Here is a 20,323-nt window from a genome sequence, read left to right as displayed (position 1 = left end):
CCAATCTGTGCATTGAAATATTTGAGATATTGCTGTGACATAGCTAAGTAAGGTGTGTGGGTCCTCACTGATTTATGGCCCCAGGGCCTAAGAAACTGTATGGAGTTGACATTTTTTTCTGCCTTGCTTTAAAAAAATACACAGTCAGGAGATAATCACAACCATTTTAAAACAAGGAAGTGAATCTGCAAGTGAATATTTCACCTGCTTACATGTGGACATGTATATCCTCTTAAAAATAATGCTTTTCCATGGTTTTCCACTGACAACACATGTTCCACTGTGTGAATTCATCCTCCGGCTTATGTTTGTTCAAACACCTTCTGGAAAACTTCCACTTAATGTTCATATCCATAAACATAATGACATCTTCTGTTATCACGTTTAACAATAGGTGTGTTTCCTCTTCTGACCAGAAATATGAAAATGTGGTTTTGGAGCATTCAGGATCTTTGTCTTCACTGCAGATGAACATTAAAACAGGAGTCATGTGTTACAACCTGCAAGTAAAACCTAAAAGTTTGATTTACTACCTTCACCAAGTGAAACAGTGGAGGTTATGTTTCCATCTGAGTTTGTCTGTCTGTCTGTCTGTGTGTCTGTCTGTCTGTGTGTCTGTTTGTTTGTTAGCAAGATAACTCAAAAAGTTATGGACGGATTTTCATTAAATTTTCAGGAAATGTTGATACTGGTACAAGGAACAAATGATTAAATTTTGGTGGTGATGGGGGGTGGGGACTGATCTGCCTTGGAGGAGGTCTGCGCTCTCCGAGTGCTTTTCTAGTTTTCTGAATGCATTGTATATATGTCCAGTGAAGAATATAGGAACATTCTCCACTCAGAAAAGGCCTAATTTGGAATATATTACACTATTCTGCATACATTTGGAATAAAATATATATTTTTTGCCTCTTTTCATGAAATGGTTTTGACAATGTGATTTATTCTTGATGGATAAAGTCGAAAATGATACTGATAAAAAGGAATTATTCCGATTTTATGGGCAGAGTCATTTTCAGAGAAATAGTGGAATAATAGTGTGACTAAACATTTGCATTGTCTCCTTTGCGCGGTGATGCCAGTCAGCTGCAAACACAAATACATATAGACATATAATGGAGCTTTGATGTGCTTTGTTGGCTGTCACTCTGAACCTTCCTGCTGGATTATGCGAAGGTGTGGGTGTGTTTATGATTTAACCTTTTTGAACCTATCAGACATTTACCTTTTATCTCGCTGTTTCATAGCTTTGCTCACTAACTTTACATTTTAGGTGGACTGACCTACGATGCGTTCGCAATCTGCAAAAATCTGCTGCATATCGCATTTTCTTCATAACTTCCTCTAACAGAAATACCCTGCATCAGGCATCCTGTCAGTGTACTCATAAACATTCAAATACTTGACTTACTTGGACTAGTTCTTATGATGTAACTGGGTTCGCATGGAAGATGGGCTGAGAGTAAATCTGAAAAAATAAAACTGTCATCAAATACTAATTCCTTCATTAACTTACTAAAGCACATAAAACATAAAACTAAATAGAAGCAACAAACCCAGCAGAGACACCCAGACCTGCCCATCTCCAGTGGATCTGGTGTCTGGTAGACGTCCAAAGTCAAGTGCTCAGTAGCATCATTATCATGTGTCTGAACCACCTAAACAAGCTCCTCTCAATGTGGAGCAGCAGGTTTATCTGACAATTAGACTCTGCTCTTTCAAGCAACATCCAAAAACAAGCCATACCAGTCTCACAGTTGTCCAGTTTTATAATGTTAGTAGGTGTCACAGATTGATTTTAAGCCTAAATAATTGAGCAATTAGAGTTTACCTCAGCCAGTTCGGGGATTAACTGTATACCAAGTCACAAAACACAAACACCTAGACTCTATTTTTGTTACCAGACATGAACAACAACCTACATTAAGTAACTATGGGTCAAACAAACAAGTTCACTGCACATATTTAATCCATCTTTAATCCAAATCCACTGTCGACCAAAAGTAGGTACAGATATAAACTGTTTAATACCTGTTGATCCACTAATCCAATCAATACATGTAAATAATTGGTGTAAAATGCAGTTTGTCATCTTTTCATGGTCATCAAATATGACCCATTTAGACGTTCAGAGGCTCTGTATAGTGAACGTGGAAACACCGTCATCTTCTACAACAGTGATTCACCAGTAAAACCCATGGAGTTTGATAAATGACAGTGGATGGAGGCACTTGGTTTATGTTCAGTTAATGATAGATTTGCTGAAAAAGTCACTTTTAAAATGTAAAAGTATGCTACAATTGTCATGAGATGTACTCAAACACTCCAAACAGCTTCTCAGACACACACACACACACACACACACACACACACACACACACACACACACACACACACACACACATATATACTGTTGTTCTGTCTGACTGATCGTGCTTTTTCTCAACCACAGACCAGTTTATGAAAGTTGTACTTAAGTGTACAAACTGGGTTGGGGAGTGAAATACTGGGATGGGCAAAACTGTTGACCAAAAATGTGGAGGCTTTGTACTCATGTGACCCTCTCTATAAAAACCCTGAAGTAAAAATGGGGAAAATGTCTGTAGCAAAAATGCCACGCTTGAGTGCAGCCTTGTAAGAATGAATGGTACTGTCAAATTTGTACAGCCTGATTGAATGAACCATTTCCTGGATTCAAAACGTGCAATAAGAACAATAACTATAATTGGAAATATAGTCCATTAAAAAGGGGGCAGCTGTGGTTTAGATGGCTGGAGAGTTGGCTTGTGACCAATGGGTCACCAGTTCAATTCCCTGGTCTGGTGGAGAGAGCCACTGGCTGATGTGCCCCTGAGCAAGGCACCTAACCCCCTGATTTGCTTCCCAGGCGCCCAACACAGTGCTCCTAGCATGCAGTGTGTGATGCATGATCTGGTAAAAGGTTAAAGGCACAAGACACATTTTGGGGTGTAGTGCATGTTTATGTGTGTGACAAAATTAAGATTCTATTCTATTCTAAAACATTCATGAATTTCATTGTGCATTTTTAAACTTACTGTATTATTCCTCATCCTTTAATCTGAGCTTTTACGAACATCTACATGATTAGTGAATTAAATAGCCTATAGGAATTTTTTACTGATGTTTACTGGAAAAAACACACAATAAAGAGGATAATATTACAATAAATGGTGATAAATCACATAAGAAAGGTTAAATATAAAGAAAAAATAATCTGGAAACTGGCACAAAAGTAACACTTGGTCTTTATGGGTTAATATTTAACTCTGCACTACAAATTGAGCGACATGGACTGTAAGACCAGATAAGTGGAGTTTACTTAAAAAATTTGAGTAAACCGGTTGCCTTAAAAAATTTAGGTAATGAGTAATGAAAACTTGAGTGTATTAAACTTAAATGCGTGTTTTGAACGGAATTGCTATTTTAAAGTACAACGTACTAAAGGCCAAGTTAATTTAACATAAAATTTGTTGTAATGTCAATTGCTTTGTATAATCATTAGATTTAATATCATCAGTTCATTGTATTCAATTCCAAAATTATTTAAATTAAAACCTTTTGCGACATAAGTAGCTTCATGGGCTTATTTAATTCTTTATATTGTAGCCTGGATGACAGTTAGGTTGGAAGACAACTCAGTGTGTTTTGCCAGAGCAGGAGATGTTTTTTATTTGGCAAGGCAGAAAGATTTACAGCGTACAAATCAGTGGTGATTTCTCATAGACTGCAAGGGAAGCTCAGCTTCCCCTAAAATTATGAAAATTAAATGGTCAAATATGTACAGTTGTGTTGACATTTCATTGACTACAAATGTGTTAGAACACATTCATCTCACAGACGAGTTCGTTCAGAATCAGCTTTATCACAAACCAACAGACTCCATGTTGTTCACTTCTCATACATTCCCGTTGCGCTGTTTTCTCATTTGATCTCTCCTCAGTGCATTTGCGCGTAGATGCTCAGCGTCCATGCACTTCAATGGGACTGAGTGGAACAGTTTTTTTCATTGCCTCAAAACTGGACGGTAATTGGATAAATGCCATGATGTTGTCCCGCCCCCAGATGCCCGGAGTCTGTGGGCGGAGCTCGGCCAGGCCGGACGCTAGGTTTCTGGGCGCTGATTGGAAGATCAGTTGAAAGGCTGAATCCTGTTTGATTGACAGCTATTTTTAGATCAACTCCTTCACTTGACAGAGTTCAGTTTAATACCGTCGCGCATTCTGCTGTGAAATCAGAGAGAAAAACCACTATAAAATTACTTGTTCGTGTATTGCACTGTAAATAAAACATACTCACTACAATTCCTTGTTTCAATTTAACAAAATTTCAGAGTTTTCTTGTTTACTTGGAACAATAAGGTCACTGACCTTTTTTTAAACAGAATGGGGGAACATTTCAATGTGTAAGTAACTTCACCATTTTCTTATTTAAATCATCAAAAAGATTATCCTCCTTGAAGATGAACTGCTGCTGCTGCTGGTTCAACTATAACCTTGGATAAACAGGAAAGCGATTTTTCGGCCTATGGCTCTCACTCATGGTGCAGCTCTACAAAAATATAAAAACAAACACAAAAAGGCCAATAAACATTGCCATACACACATTAAGTCAAATTAACACTAACACCACAGCCCCGCTGAACACCTGCACAGAAAAGGAACATATTTTGAACAACATACCCAATACCCACAATGCAATGCAGAGATAAAAAGGTGTGGTCAAGACTAAAACTTAGTGATTTAAATCCATTCAACTTAAACTTTTTCGTACTTTCGACAATGTTTACAAATAAGTAGAATACACTTAACATTTTATAGTAATGTAATAAAACTTATATCATTTAAGTACATTGTAATTAAAGTATTTTATTAAATACAAAGTCCGGGCTTACAGTGTGCTTGGATTAAAACAAATGATCTCTGATGCTACAACATTATCATCATTATTTCCAGTTAAATCCCTAACGTCAGGGGTGTTTGTAGCTAAATTATCATCCGTGTTTACTCCCAACACTAGCTGCTATTTTACAAGTAAAATGACATCATTATAATAATTTATTTCACCGTACTGAGGTATTATTACACTGATAATACCTTCAACTTTCATCATACAGCAGAGTATACAATTTACATTTCAGTTCATGAACAGAAGAAGAAATGAATTATTTTTCAGCTTCAAATGTTCAGCTTTTCTTTGTCGTGTCAAGTGAATGCCTGCCAAATAAAAGGGATTCTCGAGAGCACACTTGTGACATTTTCCTGACACAGAAGCTGTGGGTGTGGCTGGTATATAACCTAGATCTTTCTGTTTTTTACTGTCAGGGGAGAGCCTTGAAAAAACAATTCATGGCATCTTTACAGGTGATAGTGAAGAGAGAGAAATGACTTTTTGCAATAATGTTAAAAGTGAAGTAACATGCCATTGAAATGAAGCGCCTTTGTTTGGATGCTTCATTAAAGCATCTATGTTATGTGCTTTTTAAACTCAGCCACAGACTCTGACCTCCATTCTCTGGGTGTCATTCTGCTTCAGTTACTCCTTAGTTTATTGTATTAATAGTAAATAGTTACTATCACATTAATGTATATGCATAGATAATTAACATTAGCTATTACTTAAGTATTTTAACCATAAAAAAAAAAAAGCTTCTGTTTTTTTCTACTGATAACAGTCTCTGTTATGGACAAATATTTCCTCATAGAAACTGATATATAATTTGAATATATTGTTGCAATAAAAAATCTGTACTTCTTCTCATGAAATGATGTGACAGTGTGATTTCAAGCATAACAGGGACTCAGTATGTAATCACTGAACCAGGTTAAAAGTGATTACTGATGTTTATAAATAGGAATAAAAAGAGGAAGTGTGTCTGAGAATGAGATTATTTCAAGTGTGTGGGCAACAGTTTGCATAAATGAATGTTCAGACGTATCACTTAACGCTTTAAAAGGAAAACATGAATGACAGGTCCAAGACAATGAACAATGAGAAACATGTCTCAGAAATTCTTCCAGGCCCTGGGGTTAAATACAACAGGTTTCTGAGCGAGGTGAGTGAATAAAAAGAGGGAGGATGAGGTTCCACAACGATTAGAGGAGACAGAAGACGACAGGTGTGTTGAAGGTAGGACTGTGCTGCCCAGGAAAACTGCAATAATTATTAGATTCAAATATGAGTGGGCTTGTGTAAAAAGCTGTTGCAGGTTTTAAAATGTAAGTTAATGTTTGTTTGCTTTTCCATACATTTGTACAGTCAAGGATTTCAATTTAACTTTCATTCTTTTTTTTTTTTTATCTCAGCACAAAAACAAAAAGCAATAAGGTTAGATGGTAAAAATATGTTTGTTATACTGTTGGTTTTCATTATTTTGTATTCCTTGTCTCTTTTTGTTGTGACCTACTGGATCAGTCTTTGATGAAAGTATCCAAACTTGGGTCTGACGTCAGATTTTCAATGAAGTGGCTTATAGTTGCACTTGCTGTGTGTATCACAGCATCTGTGGTCCAGGGTGCCTCTCAGTCTGTCGGTAAGTCGTGTATCACAAGTAACGCTCTGTTTTACATGTGATCCTAATAAATGAATAACTAAATCCTCCTCTCCTCCTTCAGCCTGGTGCTATCATGCTCCAACCTGCAGTGAGTGAATCAACATTTTCTAAACTCTAAAATCTTTACTGCTATTAGCTCCTATCCCTTCACATACTGAAAGTCTTTTTTTTTTTCTCTCTTTCTGTAGATGACACTCGATGGCCGATCATAGCTGCACAATTTTGCAATGGCACTCGACAATCTCCCATTAACATTAAATCAGCAAATGCCACAGTGGACGGTAATCTGACAGCGTTCACCTTTTTCAACTTTAACAGCACGACCGCATTGACAAAGATTGAAAACACTGGAAAGACAGGTGAGGAGTGGGTGAATGGAGCAATCCTGTTAAGTGATTCGAGTTGCTAACTAAAAAGGACATGGTGTTTTGAGGTTTTTACAAACATTCAAGCCATTTTTTTTCTTGGCTCCACTCTAAACTTATTTGGATTCCAGGGCCTTGTCACAGCGTCTGGGTTCATTTTTCTCTTTTGTTTCATGTCAGATTTTAGGTTTGAATTTTCCCTCTTGTTTTTCCGCTCTGTTTCAGTCAAAGTTCTCCTTGCCAGCGGTGTTGGGGTTGAAGGAGGAGGCTTGTCTGAACGCTATGACAGTCTGCAGTTCCACTTGCACTGGGGTAATGGCACTGCAATCCCTGGTTCAGAGCACACTGTGGACGGCAAACGCTATCCCATGGAGGTAGAGAACACTTCTGCAGATATAAACCACAAGTTATTTTTTTTCTGGGTCTTATTTTTCTTATGCCCCCCCCCCCCCCCCCCCCCCCCCCAGCTGCACATTGTAAACCTCAAATCCTCCTATAATGGAAACACAACAGCTGGTATTGCTGATCCTGAAGGTCTTGCTGCTCTTGGATTCTTCATTGAAGTAAGAAATGATGCATTTATTTGAGTATTATATCCACAATAAATTTTTTTCCCTGTGATTTTTTATTGACTTTTTTTTACAGCAGTAGTGCAAAAAAATATATATATCTAAACAATAGGAAGTGTTGTTTTTATACAGAACAGAACATATAAAAAGCACACATACAACAAAACAAACAAAACAAAACAAAACAAAAAAGCAAAGCCACCTGTCGTCCTGAACAAACGTAACAGAGTTTGTGAGACACAAACTTACATTTAAACATAGGTACGAAATATCACAGAGAGAAGAGGGAAAAAAAAGGGAGGTATATATACACATATATACATACATACATACATACATATACTTATACATGCATACACACATATACATACACCCACATACACCCAAATACAAATGCATTCACACATACATATGAAATGCACCATGATGTAAATATATATCCCCCATGAACATATGAAGATGTAAGCACACATCCATATATACATACATACATAGGCCTAGATACTAGATACTTGAATTAGATAAATAAATAAGAAAAATAAAATAAAATTAGATTATATACATCCACAATTTGGAGCAACAAAGTAAGTGCCTCTAATGCTGTTTTACATGCTTTAAACTTCATTATTTTTATTATGATGCGTATGCTTCATGTATCTGAGTGAAGAAATCGAATAAATCAATACGACATCATCTTTTAGGCAATGTCAGGAAATGAAACTGGCCAGCCTGCAAGCTGGAAGACACTGACCTCTTACCTAACCAACATTACAAGGGAAGGTAAGAACTTGATTTAAGCCTCTGTTATTGAAACTGTCTTATGTATTGTGTGTCAAATGTTTACAAGTCAACAGTGTGTCATCTTCATTTCCTCTGAGAGGTTTTGTTTCTTTCCCCAGGCGACTCTGTTTCAGTGGCTTCTGGCATTTCACTTGATGATCTCTTGCCTGGAGTGGATCGCACAAAGTATTTCCGCTACCTCGGCTCGCTAACCACACCCAACTGCAACGAGGCGGTGGTTTGGACCGTTTTCAAGGAACCTGTGAAAGTCAGCAAAGATTTGGTATGCTACATGCATAATATCCATATCCATATAATGACAATATAATGACAATAAAATCAGCAGCTCTTCACTCAGATGTCTAAATAAATATCTTACAGATTGACCTCTTCAGCAACACAGTCCGAATCGGCAACAGCACCTCACAATTAATGATTAATGTCTTCAGGAATGTCCAAGACGGAGAGCTCCCTGTCAGAACCAGCTCTGGCTCCAGACCATGCTACTCTTTGGGGCTGATTGTCTTAATTCTTGTACTGTGTAGGAGTTAGAACCACAAAAGAGAAATAAAAACAATATATTTCTGGTTACAAATGATTGTCTACAATCCAGTGGGTGATGTAATGGTGATGTCTATCATACAATATAAGGTTTGAACATACCTCTGGCTACAACAACAGAGTGCCTTCATACTTACATACTCCAGCATGAAGGTAATGAATGGAATGACGTGCAATTGTGATGTGTATTGAAGCACTGACCAGATAGGTATGTTTGTTTTGGAGGAGTTCAAATGTCAGCTGTCTTTCTCTGGAAAGGCTTAATCCACATTAAATTAATATAATATACAGGCACTGAATGCTGTGTTGTATGAATGTTTTCGTTCCAGTCAAAACCAAACTGTATTTATTTGTCTTTGTATACGTACATACCTGTCTGAAAGTTTACTCAGAGGTATTATTGTAGAATATGCCGTGGCCATTTTCCAGTTCACTTCTATGTTTTTTGTTGTTAGTGTTGGCACTGTTACCAAATGAACTATGGTCATGTTGCAAAGGTGAACACACAAAATGAAACTCATGCTGCTTCTTTTGTTTCATGTAATGAAGGATTGAAGTGCCGCTCATTTTATTATTTATCCGCTCCATTTATACTTTGAGCCTTGTGTTGCACTACTTGAACATGAACTTGTGAACTTTGATGCTGTTAACTATAAGTGAATTAAAATTTAAACCCATAATTTTTCTTCAGGATGGTTTTTTTTTCTTCCTTTATTTCATAACACAGAACAAACAGACTGTTGTGAATACGCCTCTGATTATATCATTGAGAAACCGCATCAGATTTTAGCTCTATTGTCGCACTTTGAATAAACTTGAGCCGACACTACAGCGGCGGCTTTTGAGAATGTGTCATATAATGTACAAACCATTACCTGCCAAAAGCCTACTTGTCATAGAGGGTGTGCATTTCACTGACATTACTTCCTTATAGCTGATACCTGTCAGGATGACATTGTTTTTTTTATTGTGCTTTTTGACAGTGCAATTATTTCACCTCAACAAATACATTGTGTCACAGCAGCTAGCCTAAATGTTCCCCGCTTATGATACTGAATAAATATTACTCAAGTAAACATAGCCTTTGTTGGTATCTTTACTCATTAACTGAGTTATTAATTAAATGTCCTGAGTTAAAAAGAAACACTAAAGTCATACAAATATTAATATATGTCAACTGAGGTCCAGAAAAGAATGATTGCTTTACGTCTGCAGAGGGAACGGACCTTCCATTTTTCAACAGTAGCTATGAAAGGACTTCCTCTTCTTTTTTTCCCCTTGTTTTCTAGCAGTGAAATGACCAAAATTACCCACTATGTCTGGCTGTAAACTGGAGTTAAGATACTTTAACTAAAAAGTCCAGAATGTTTTGGAGCAGAACACTGAAGTATGTGACTTCAATGAAATAAAACTCATCAGTGGTAATGATAACACACTTTCCATATGGTCTTCCTACACTAAAGTAGAGTCGGCATTTCAGATTCTTACCCCGCCCCCTGAAGGGGAGGCAAGGGGTATTGTTTTGGTTTGGTTTGTTTCTTTGTTTGTTTGTTAACACTATAACAGCAAAAGCATTGGTTGAATTCATACCAAACTGGGTTTATAGATCGCCAGTGACCTAGAATAGATGTGAACATTTTGGGAAAAGTAGGTCAAAGTTCAAATTTTTTATTAATTTTTTAAAATCTTTTTTCCCATTTACTTATGATGGCTGAAATTTGTCTAGCTGTCTATGTCTATGCTGACATCAGCACACACATAGACATGATGACATCAGCTGGATCGATGCCAAAATAAGCTACAATACTGCTGGGGTTTGTTGTGCCTGGCACCACTTGTTCTACATCATGTTTAATATATATATTAGGACCGTCAAAATGAACGCGTTAACACAGATTAATCCATCATCATGATTAATCTGATTAAAAATTTTAACACAAATAACCCATCTGCAGCACAGAACTACTAATGGGGTAACATTACCCCAGCAGTAGTTCGCCGTACACGTAAATGTCTAGAAGCCAATGGCCACCACTTTGAGCCCCTCCTGTAATTGTAGAGGCCAGAGGTAACTTGTATTAATCTTGTGATGTCTGAAAAAATTTGGTATTGAAATATTTATGCAAGTTTTTCTTTTCCTGAAGTGTGTACACATTATTTTGGCTGACTCTGTATATATATATTATAAAAAGTAAAAAAAAACATTGACATTTATGGAGGACTGAACCTGCCACATTGAAAAATATGTACAGAAATATAAAAATGGCTTTTTAAAAGGCATTTATTTACCTTAACTTTTCATTTTCTGTACCGTTTATTTATTTTGTCCACATTTATGTTTTTCCTTCTTTAATTTTTATCCCCAGATTTATTTTTGCTTTGTTTTCTATTTACATTTTCTTTATCGTTTTTCTTATTTATTTCTATATTTTATTTTCATCTGACATCTTATTAATTTATTGGCATTTTTTTTATTCATAGTCTTATTTACCTCCCCACTGTTCCCACTCTTCCATTTTCTTCCTCTATTTATTGCTCTAAGCCTATTTATTCCTGCATCTCTATTTTACATTTCTGCAAGTCCATCCTTTTAACATTTCTGTGTGTCCTTTGAGGAGAGAGGTAAATCGGGCCACATACAGTGAGAGATTTTGGCTTAACCCTTAATAGGGCACTCGTAGAAATACTCTGAAATTCAGTGTGTTATTGGAGGACCTACCAAGACCTTATTACTTTTTTGCTTTTTTATCGAAGTGGCTATTGCCACAGTACTGTGGGACTACTTTCTCATTTGTCTATTACCACAGAGCTGATCAGCACCCTTGTTATGTCATGTGTAGATTGGCAACCTGTAACCCTGTGGCAATAAGCATCGCACATGCCATGAGCCTATCCAGTTACAGGAAAAGGGTAGGGTACCACTTAGCGGAAGCTGGTCTGTGCACCTATTCAGACTTATAGTTTCAGCATGCAAGGAAACAACATGACATGTGGCAACTGTTATGCCTCATATGAGGAATTTTTCCGGGTTTTTGATAAATATAAATCAGCCACTGGGAGAACGTTCGGAATGCAGAATTCTGATTGTTTGATTGGCTCTATGGCAATAGACAAACTGATATTTCATGCCAAAGTACTGTGGCAGTAGCCATTGCCTTTTTTATTGATATGTGGAAAATCAAGACCAGTGAAGTTATCATATTTGGTTCCTTACCCATTAGTGGAAATAAATAAATAAATAAATAAATAAAATCCAAGAAGTAAGATAAAAATACAAGAAAAACACATGTAAGGTGAAAGGACCATGTGTTTTAGAACTGTTGCTGTCACTGTCTTGTATGCGGAAATTACCAAAAATAGTCACTTGCCCGATGAAGGGTTAATTAACATCAAGAAATGACAGGCTCCAAAGCATTGAATTGACACAAACTTTACCTGAAAATCTCACACACTGAATCTTGTTACTCCTAGATGGGACACTGGTTATCCTTTCCTGTCAGGACGCCTGAAGAACTTCCTGAAAATAATCCAGTTAAACTGTCAAAACTCTTCAGCAAGAGCTCTGACAGAAACTACCAAAGGAGGTCAAATTGCTCCCGCATTAGCTTCTCTTCATCCGCTCTACAACAACCGTCTCCTTATTTACAAAGCTCTTAATGACAAATCTCCATCATATGTTCAAGACTTAATTTGGTCCTGTATAATCCCAGTAGAATAGTTCACTCTCTGGATGCAGGTTTACTTGTGGTTCAGTTTCCAAAGTAGAATGGGAGGCAGAACCTTTAACTATCATGTTCCTCTCCTGTGGAACCAGCTCCCTGTTTGTGTTGTAAGACTAGGCCTCAGGCTTTACTTTTGCTAAATTTATAGTTAATGCTAGCTTGTGTAAACGGAATCATTTTATGGTTCTGCCAGGACCACTTTTGTCAAAAGAAAGTTCATTTCATCTTCTCATATGTAGCTAACTCCAAACTCCAATATCACAAATGAAAATCACTGACTAAATCAGGCACCGAAGTAGAAAAGTTAGCCCACTTAAACTATTTTTCAAAGAGAGCTGAAGTTCTGCCCCTTCCACTGGGCCCCATGGGACCTAACTTCATGAAAAATAGTCACCATTTACACATACTGTATGTGGAAAGTCAAAGAAAGTCACAGTTTGGAGCAAAGATTATAAAGTCCTTGTGTTAAACAGATAAATAGACTGCATGTTTTGTGTCACCAACACCAAAATGGCTACAACATTTTTAATTAATCTTGCAATCTTGCACGAGCAAGATGAAAAAGTATTTAAAAAAGAGAAAGTCACTTCATATTTGGTCGGGTTGAAGCAGCAGACACCTTCAGATCTTGGAGAGATCTGAAGCACAATGATGTCACCACTGCAACTTTCAGGTGTGTTGTCTTTATTTGTATCTAACAATCGGATACTTTAACAGTTTTACTTGACTTGTACAATTATCTGTTAAACTGATAAATATCATGTGCGCAAATGATCACATCATTCAAACAAAATCAAAATGTAACTTGTCTCTTACTATTGACTGTAATACTGCTTTTCTTTATTTTTTTTTTTTTTGTTTTTTCAGGTTAGGTCAGGTTAGGTTCCATGGGGCCCAACTGGAAAGGGGCGGGACTTAAAGCTGTCTTTATATAGCACCGATAATGAGATTTGCCAACTGGAGATGTAAAAGGATCAATAAGCAGTAATCAATAATGGGTCCATGATGCTAACTAATGTTAAATATAGCACTTGAATAGAGATTGACACAGTGACCAAACTACACACTTGTATACAAACACACACACAGAAAGAGAAGGAGAAAGAGAAAAAGAAAGAGAGCAACATTAGCGTGGAAATCTAGCTGTACACAGGGCCAGTGCTAGGCATGGGCAGGGGTGTGTCTTGCCCATCCAATCAAAAGTTAAGGGAAAACATTTATCCAGTAGAAAAATATAACAGAATACGCTACTATTGGGTCTTATTTGTGATTGGGTGGGCAGCCTACAGCCTGCCCTATTCCATCAGTGATTGGTTATCATCATTGTTTTGCATTTCCTGAGTGCTTCATTCACTCATACAGAAATAAATGACCCTCCTTGGTCTCTGCTGTACATGTCGAAGTCACTCCTGCACGTGTCGGGGTTTCTGTTTAATATCGTGATTCTCTCTATTGGAATTTCACTGTATCTGTGATTTTTTGACGTGCTGTTGGGCCGAGCACTGTCTCTGGGCTCCTGCAGCAGCCACCACATCACATTATGTACACACACACTGACTAAAGCAACACCAATAAAACATGCATGCAACTAGCTTAGACTGCCTTCTTTTTGTATAAATTCTGGCCACAGTGAGAATAATTTATTTTATTAGTATTTGGTATTAATTCTTTTATTTTTCAAGCTCATCTAGTGAAAAGAATTAAGTATGAAGGACTTTTAAAATCCTTTTCATATTATATTAAAGAGTAAATGAACACAAATGAGCTGCCCGACAATCGAATTTCTATCTGGGGATCAATAAAGTGATTTGTAGATCTTAAATAAACTCCCAAACCACTTCTTCAAATTGTCAGCCTTCAGTTCAGTTCAGTTCAGTTCACATGTTTATTTCAACCCTGCTAACACAGTGTAACAATTAACAGATGACAAGTTGACAGACAGGAAAACATGTGGTTTGAAAAGGGCCACTATTCAGCTTCGCTATCATCTGTACCAGTGGCGATTTCTCATAGACTGCAAGGGAAGCCCGGCTTCCCCTAAAATTATGAAAATTAAATGGTTAAATATGTTCGAATGTGTTGACATTTCATTGACTACAAATGTGTTCGAACACATTCATCCCACAGACGAGTTCGTTCAGAATCAGCTTTATCACAAATCAACGGACGCGATGTTGTTCACTTCTCATACATTCCCGTTGCGCTGTTTTCTCATTCGATCTCTGCTCAGTGCATTTGTCTGTAGATGCTCAGCGTCCATGCACTTCAATGGGACTGAGTGGAACAGTTTTTTTTCATTGCCTCAAAACTGGACGGTAATTGGATAAATGCCACGATGTTGTCCCGCCCCCAAACGTCGGGCATCTCTGGGGGTGAATGGAGCTGTGGGCGGAGCTTGGCTGGGCTGAATGCCAGGCTTCCACGTGCTGATTGAAGGATCGGTTGAAAGGCTGAATCCCGTTTGATTGACAGCTAGTTTGAGATCTACTCCTTCACTGACACAGTTCAGTTTAATATCGTCGCACATTCTGCTGTGAAATCAAGAGAGAAACCACTAAGAAATTACTTGTTCATGTCTTGCACTGTAAATAAAACACACTCATTGTACTTCCTTGTTTCAGCTTAACATAATTTCAACGTTTTCTCATTTACTTGGTACCAATACGACTATTTCTTAAAAAGGAATGGAAGGCCGAATTTATGTTTAAATAACTGACTTTTTCTTTCTTTTTTTTTTTGATGTAAGCCGACAATGAGCTTCCCCTGTCTGAAAGACGAGCAGCTGCCACTGATCTGTACATACTGACCAAGTTGCCCACCTGTTATTTCAACCAGCCCACCCTAATATGACAGGCTAGAATTGGCCCCCAGTTGTACACCTACCAAAAAAAGAATACTAAATAATACTAATATTGAAATACATATTAAATACTAGTCTGAAATTGTTAATGAACTGAATTAATTATATTGTACAGATTACAGCAGTAATCAGAGACAAAAAGTTCAGTTTATTTATCATCTCTTATGTCCTCATGCATGTTTTTGTCCGTCTTACAGTTGAGAGGTCTTTTATCAGTGCAGCTGGTTATTTAAGGTGATGAGGGCTGTTTGAAATGATCTGATCTCCTCATTTCCACTTCCACCTCACATGATGAACAGAAGCATTTTTTATTGACTCTGCAACTACATGTCTTCATCATTAATTATTATTTTCATCTGAAACATTTGATCAGGTTAGGGTTAGGTCATGGCTGTGTGACATGTATATAACCTAATTTTTATTTTATTTTTTGTTGTCTTCATGGTAGGGATTAAAAAAACAACTAATAGCATCTAACATGACTTGAATCCAGGGAAAGCCGGGTTTTACAAAGTGTAAAAACTAAGACTGATACCATCAAAATGGCATGCACATGTGTCTCTGATTGATCTATCATTCTATCTGTGTTCACCAATAACAGATCAATCTCACAGTATGAACATTACATGGAAATACCTATCAACATACTTTGTACACTCAGTCATCCACCTGACCTCCTTCTTGAGATAACATCATGCATTAACGTCACTCTGCACTGGATGTTATCAAGAAGAGGAAACATACATACAATACTTGTTTAAACATTGTATACGTTCACATGACAGACGCTGCTGTTTAAACTGACAACATAGTCCCCTGAACACCTGCACAGTCCTTGAAACCTGAAATATTCATAAATACAGTATTTGCACATTCTCTTGTGCGGTATAGTCATACTGAAAACTTATGATTTGGTGCCCAGATAGAGGCGGTTCAGGGCAGATGCAGGTTGGTTCAGCAAATAAAGAGGGAGGATGGAACTCTACAGGCATTAGTGGACACAGGACGACAGGTGTGCTCAAGGTAAGACTCTGACCTTCAAAGGAAACCTGTTTTTTCAGGAAGATTTTAGCAATTATTGGAAGCATTTAAAAATGTGATATTTGTTTATAGTGTCAATAGCCTGCTTATTTCATTGTCATTCAGCTTTTTGCAGTGTAAATATTATTATTTTTCTTAATTAACATTTTTTTTTCATTTGAACAGAACCTGCGTGAAGAGCAGGTTTTTTTTTTGTTTGTTTGTTGATTTTTATATTCCAGATAATAATATTTAAAAAATAACTCACATTGCTTTCTTTTTCCTTGTAGCGTCCTATTGGAGCAGATCTTGACAAAAGTATCACAATTTAGGCCTGAAGCAAAATTTTCCAATGAAGTGGTTTATAGTTTGCACTTGCTGTGTGCGCAACAGCACCCATGGTGTTTGAGCCACAGGCAATGTTGGTGAGTATCAAAAGTAACGTTTATTTTAATACATGATCTCGATGAATGAATAAATCAATAACAAAACATCCTCTCGTCTTTCAGAGTGGTGTTATCATCTGCCGAGTGCAGTGAGTGCATCCACATTTTTTTTGTCTAAAATCTGTTGAGTGTGATACAGCTTAACATTCTGAAAGAGTTTTTTTTTTTTTTTTGTAGATTACACCAGATGGCCAGAAATAGCTCCCAGCACTGCAACGGCAGTCGTCAATCTCCCATTACATTGTGTCAGCAAACGCCACAGGTGACTCCAGTCTGGGTGCGTTCACGTTCCATGGCTTTGACAACACGAGCGCACTGACAAAGATTGAAAACACTGGAAAGACAGGTGAGGAGTGGGTGAACACATCAGTCCTGCTGGTTGATGCCAGATGCTTTGCTCATGTTTCCAAACTAAAAAGGAAATAGTGTTTTTAAAATGTTTTATTTTGTTTGTTTGTTTTTTTTTAAGAACATTCAAGTCATGTTTTTCTTGGCTCCATATAAAGGATGAGACTAAACTTACCTGGATTTCAGGGCCTTGTCAAAGGATCTGGTTAATTTCTTTTCTCATTTGATGTCAGATTTTAGGTTTTACTTTTCCCTCTTGTTTTATTTCAGTCAAAGTTACCCTTGCTGGTGGTGTTGGGGTTGAAGGAGGAGGCTTGTCTGAACGCTATGACAGTCTGCAGTTCCACTTACACTGGGGTAACGGCTCCTCAGTCCCTGGTTCAGAGCACACTGTGGACGCAAACGCTATCCCATGGAGGTAGAGAAGACTTCTGCAAATATGAGCCACAAGTCATTTTTTCTGGGTCTCATTTCTGTTCCTTTTTTTCCCTCAGTTACACATTGTAAACCTCAAGTCCTCTCATAATGGAAACACAACAGCGGGTATCGCGATTCTACAGGACTTGCTGCTCTTGGTTTCTTCATTGATGTGAGAAATGATGCATTTATTTAAATATTACATCCACAATTTAAAGCAGTGGTTCTCATCTGGTGGGTTGTGACCCAAAAGTGGTCTAGATCTTACTCTGGCCAAGAAATAATGTTAACAAACCAATCCTGTGCTTTATTTTTTTTAAGGAGTGGAGTACTGTCCATTCACACTCCCAAACAGTAGGGGGCAGTAATGCCTATTAACACCAGACATTTCACAGCTTAAAAGAAGAAGTTTCTGTTATCATGATGAAACTCTGGTATGAAAATGACTACATCAGACATGGTTTTACCTACACTGAGGACAAAAACCTCAGTGTGCTTAATTCTTCAATAAGTGACTGAATACACTAAAAATTTTTAAGTCTGTGCACAGTTTTGGTTTTAGTTCAAATGTACCCAATTTAGTGTTCAAGGGAATATTTCCATATTTAGTATCGCCAACCTGCTGGTCAGTTTTTGTTTATCATTTAACTTATCTTCTGTATTATCTCAGGTTTTAAACACCGTATTTTATTAGATTAATTTGAGAAGTTTAACTGTTCTCAATTTGTCATTGAGGGCTGACGGTTGGTCCCGAAGCCAAACCAGTTGAGAACCTCTGATTTTAGAGCAACAACATGATTAGATACAGCTGCATAAAGCATCTGGTCAAATTTAGAGCAACATTAAATGCCTGAGAAAACGTATGAGAAAACCTTTTCCCATCGCTGAACTGTGAGGATAGATGTCAAATAACGTATGTGCCCCCTTCAGGTGCATGTCAGGTAATGCAACTGTCCAACCTGAAGCCTGGAGAAATTGACTTCCTATTCTGCACAACATTACATTGAAAGGTATGGATGAGTTTTTATTGGATAATATTTTGAAGTCACACCTTGTCAGCGGCGGTCCTTTGTGAAGTTGTGGTTCTTTCCTCAGGTCAGTCCGTTGCAATTAGCTCTGCAATTTCTCTGACTCAGCTCCTGTCTGGTGTGGATCGCACAAAGTATTACCGCTACCTTGGCTCGTTACCACACCAACCTGCAATGAGGCGGTGGTTGGACTGTTTTCAAGGAACCTCTGAAAGTCTCCAAAGATCTTGTAAGTTACTGTACTTTGTACCTTCAAGAAGAATGTGCACAATATTGTCACACAACTAACTGGCTTCAATGTCTCATCTCCAGATTGACCTCTTCAGCACAACTGTGCATGTCAACACAACCGCCAGCTCGCCTCTTATGATCGACGTCTACAGAGGGATCCAACCAGACCTGGCTGTCAGGACACAGAGTACTACAGGATCTGGTTCTACCTTCAACCCAGCTACACTCTGGGATTGTCACCCTGATTCTTGCACTTGGGAGGAATTAGCTGATTAGGAATTAGCTCATTTTTTTTCCCTTTGTGACTGTTTTGAAGTTGTTTGGACAAACCTACATTCAGGGGTCTAAGTGAATATATTCACTTGCGTGAAATTTTACTGACTAGTTACAGAATTTGTACTTTAAGAATTATGGATGTCACTGATTAGAATTTGACTGTGATGGTATTTATTTGCTTTTATTTACACATTTGTCAGAAGCTTAAAATTTCATCAGTCAGACATGCCTTTTTATTAAAGTTGTATGTTTTGTTTGTTTGTTGGTTGTTTGTTTGTTTGGACAAATGCAATCAGAGCCACTTTATGTACTGCCCTTAAACCAGGTACAGGTCCCTGAGGTGGGTCCTATCAGGCCTAAATAAGACGACCCACTTGGGGGAACTAAAGCTGTATTTTCATGTTCTGCCCTATTGCTGTTGTGTTGTACCTCATGTATTTGTTTGTTATTTTCATGTGATGATGAAGGGGCTGAGAAGACTTAGCAACTGGAAGAACAATAAAACAACTCTCATAATGAAGTGTAGTCACATGACCAAAACTGAACACTGTAAATTAAATCTTGTGCTGCTTGTTTGTTTGGTGCGATGAAAGACTGAGGTGCCACTCAGTTAATGAACACTTATTTATCTATGCAATTTATATATTGAGCCTTGTATTGCACTATGTGAACTTACAGGACTGTGAACTTGAATATCTCTAAATTAAATATGGTACCAAAACTTTACAACTTCTATTTTTTTGTCTTTATTTTCTAACACAGACCAAAAAATAGTCAAACAGACTGTTGTGAATACTCCTCTGTTCATATCATTGTGAACCGCATCAGATTTCAGCTCTGTTGTCGCACTTTGAATAACTGAGCCGACACTACAGCGGCGGCTTTTGAGAATGTGTTATATAATTGTACAAACCATTACCTGCCAAAAGCCTACTTGTCATAGAGGGTGTGCATTTCACTGACCTTACTTCCTTATAGCTGATGCCTGTCAGGATGCATTGTTTTTTTTATTGTGCTTTTGACAGTACAATTATTTCACCTCAACAAATACATTGTGTCACAGCACTAGCCTAAATGTTCCCCGCTTATGATACTGAATAAATTTACTCAAGTAACATAGCCTTTGTTG

General features: G+C 37.5%; 1 protein-coding gene and 1 pseudogene across 3 annotated transcripts; both read left to right on the top strand.

Annotated features, from left to right (window-relative positions):
* Window positions 1-5,994: 5,994 nt before the first annotated feature.
* Window positions 5,995-9,922, top strand: LOC115410449 (carbonic anhydrase 4-like). 3 transcript variants are annotated; one of them, XM_030122103.1, is made up of 9 exons: window positions 5,995-6,147; window positions 6,433-6,550; window positions 6,633-6,659; window positions 6,760-6,930; window positions 7,162-7,310; window positions 7,404-7,499; window positions 8,207-8,285; window positions 8,405-8,568; window positions 8,667-9,922. In XM_030122103.1, exons 2-9 carry the CDS (start codon window positions 6,439-6,441, stop codon window positions 8,835-8,837), a joined length of 969 nt encoding a protein of 322 aa, XP_029977963.1. In that variant the 5' UTR covers window positions 5,995-6,147; window positions 6,433-6,438; the 3' UTR covers window positions 8,838-9,922. The 3 variants fall into 3 exon arrangements, with proteins under 3 accessions (XP_029977963.1, XP_029977964.1, XP_029977965.1); XM_030122104.1 differs by having other exon boundaries at window positions 6,119-6,236; XM_030122105.1 differs by having other exon boundaries at window positions 6,120-6,136.
* LOC115439415 (carbonic anhydrase 4-like) lies at window positions 8,994-20,068 on the top strand (annotated as a pseudogene).
* The last annotated feature ends 255 nt before the right edge of the window (window positions 20,069-20,323 follow it).

The sequence above is a fragment of the Sphaeramia orbicularis genome, chromosome 19, assembly GCF_902148855.1.
Source record: "Sphaeramia orbicularis chromosome 19, fSphaOr1.1, whole genome shotgun sequence".
In the NCBI taxonomy this organism is placed as follows: Eukaryota; Metazoa; Chordata; class Actinopteri; order Kurtiformes; family Apogonidae; genus Sphaeramia; species Sphaeramia orbicularis.
The sequence above is the reverse complement of the archived record's forward strand: the minus strand, read 5'-3'. Positions and strand labels throughout refer to the sequence as shown.

What these genes read in the sequence shown, in the direction of transcription:
- LOC115410449 (XM_030122103.1), top strand. Translation starts at nt 6,439, where the DNA reads ATGAAAGTATCCAAACTTGGGTCTGACGTCAGATTTTCAATGAAGTGG. An exon ending in CTATCATGCTCCAACCTGCA is followed by an intron (nt 6,660 to 6,759) that starts GTGAGTGAATCA and finishes CTCTTTCTGTAG; the next exon opens with ATGACACTCGATGGCCGATC. An exon ending in GCAAACGCTATCCCATGGAG is followed by an intron (nt 7,311 to 7,403) that starts GTAGAGAACACT and finishes CCCCCCCCCCAG; the next exon opens with CTGCACATTGTAAACCTCAA.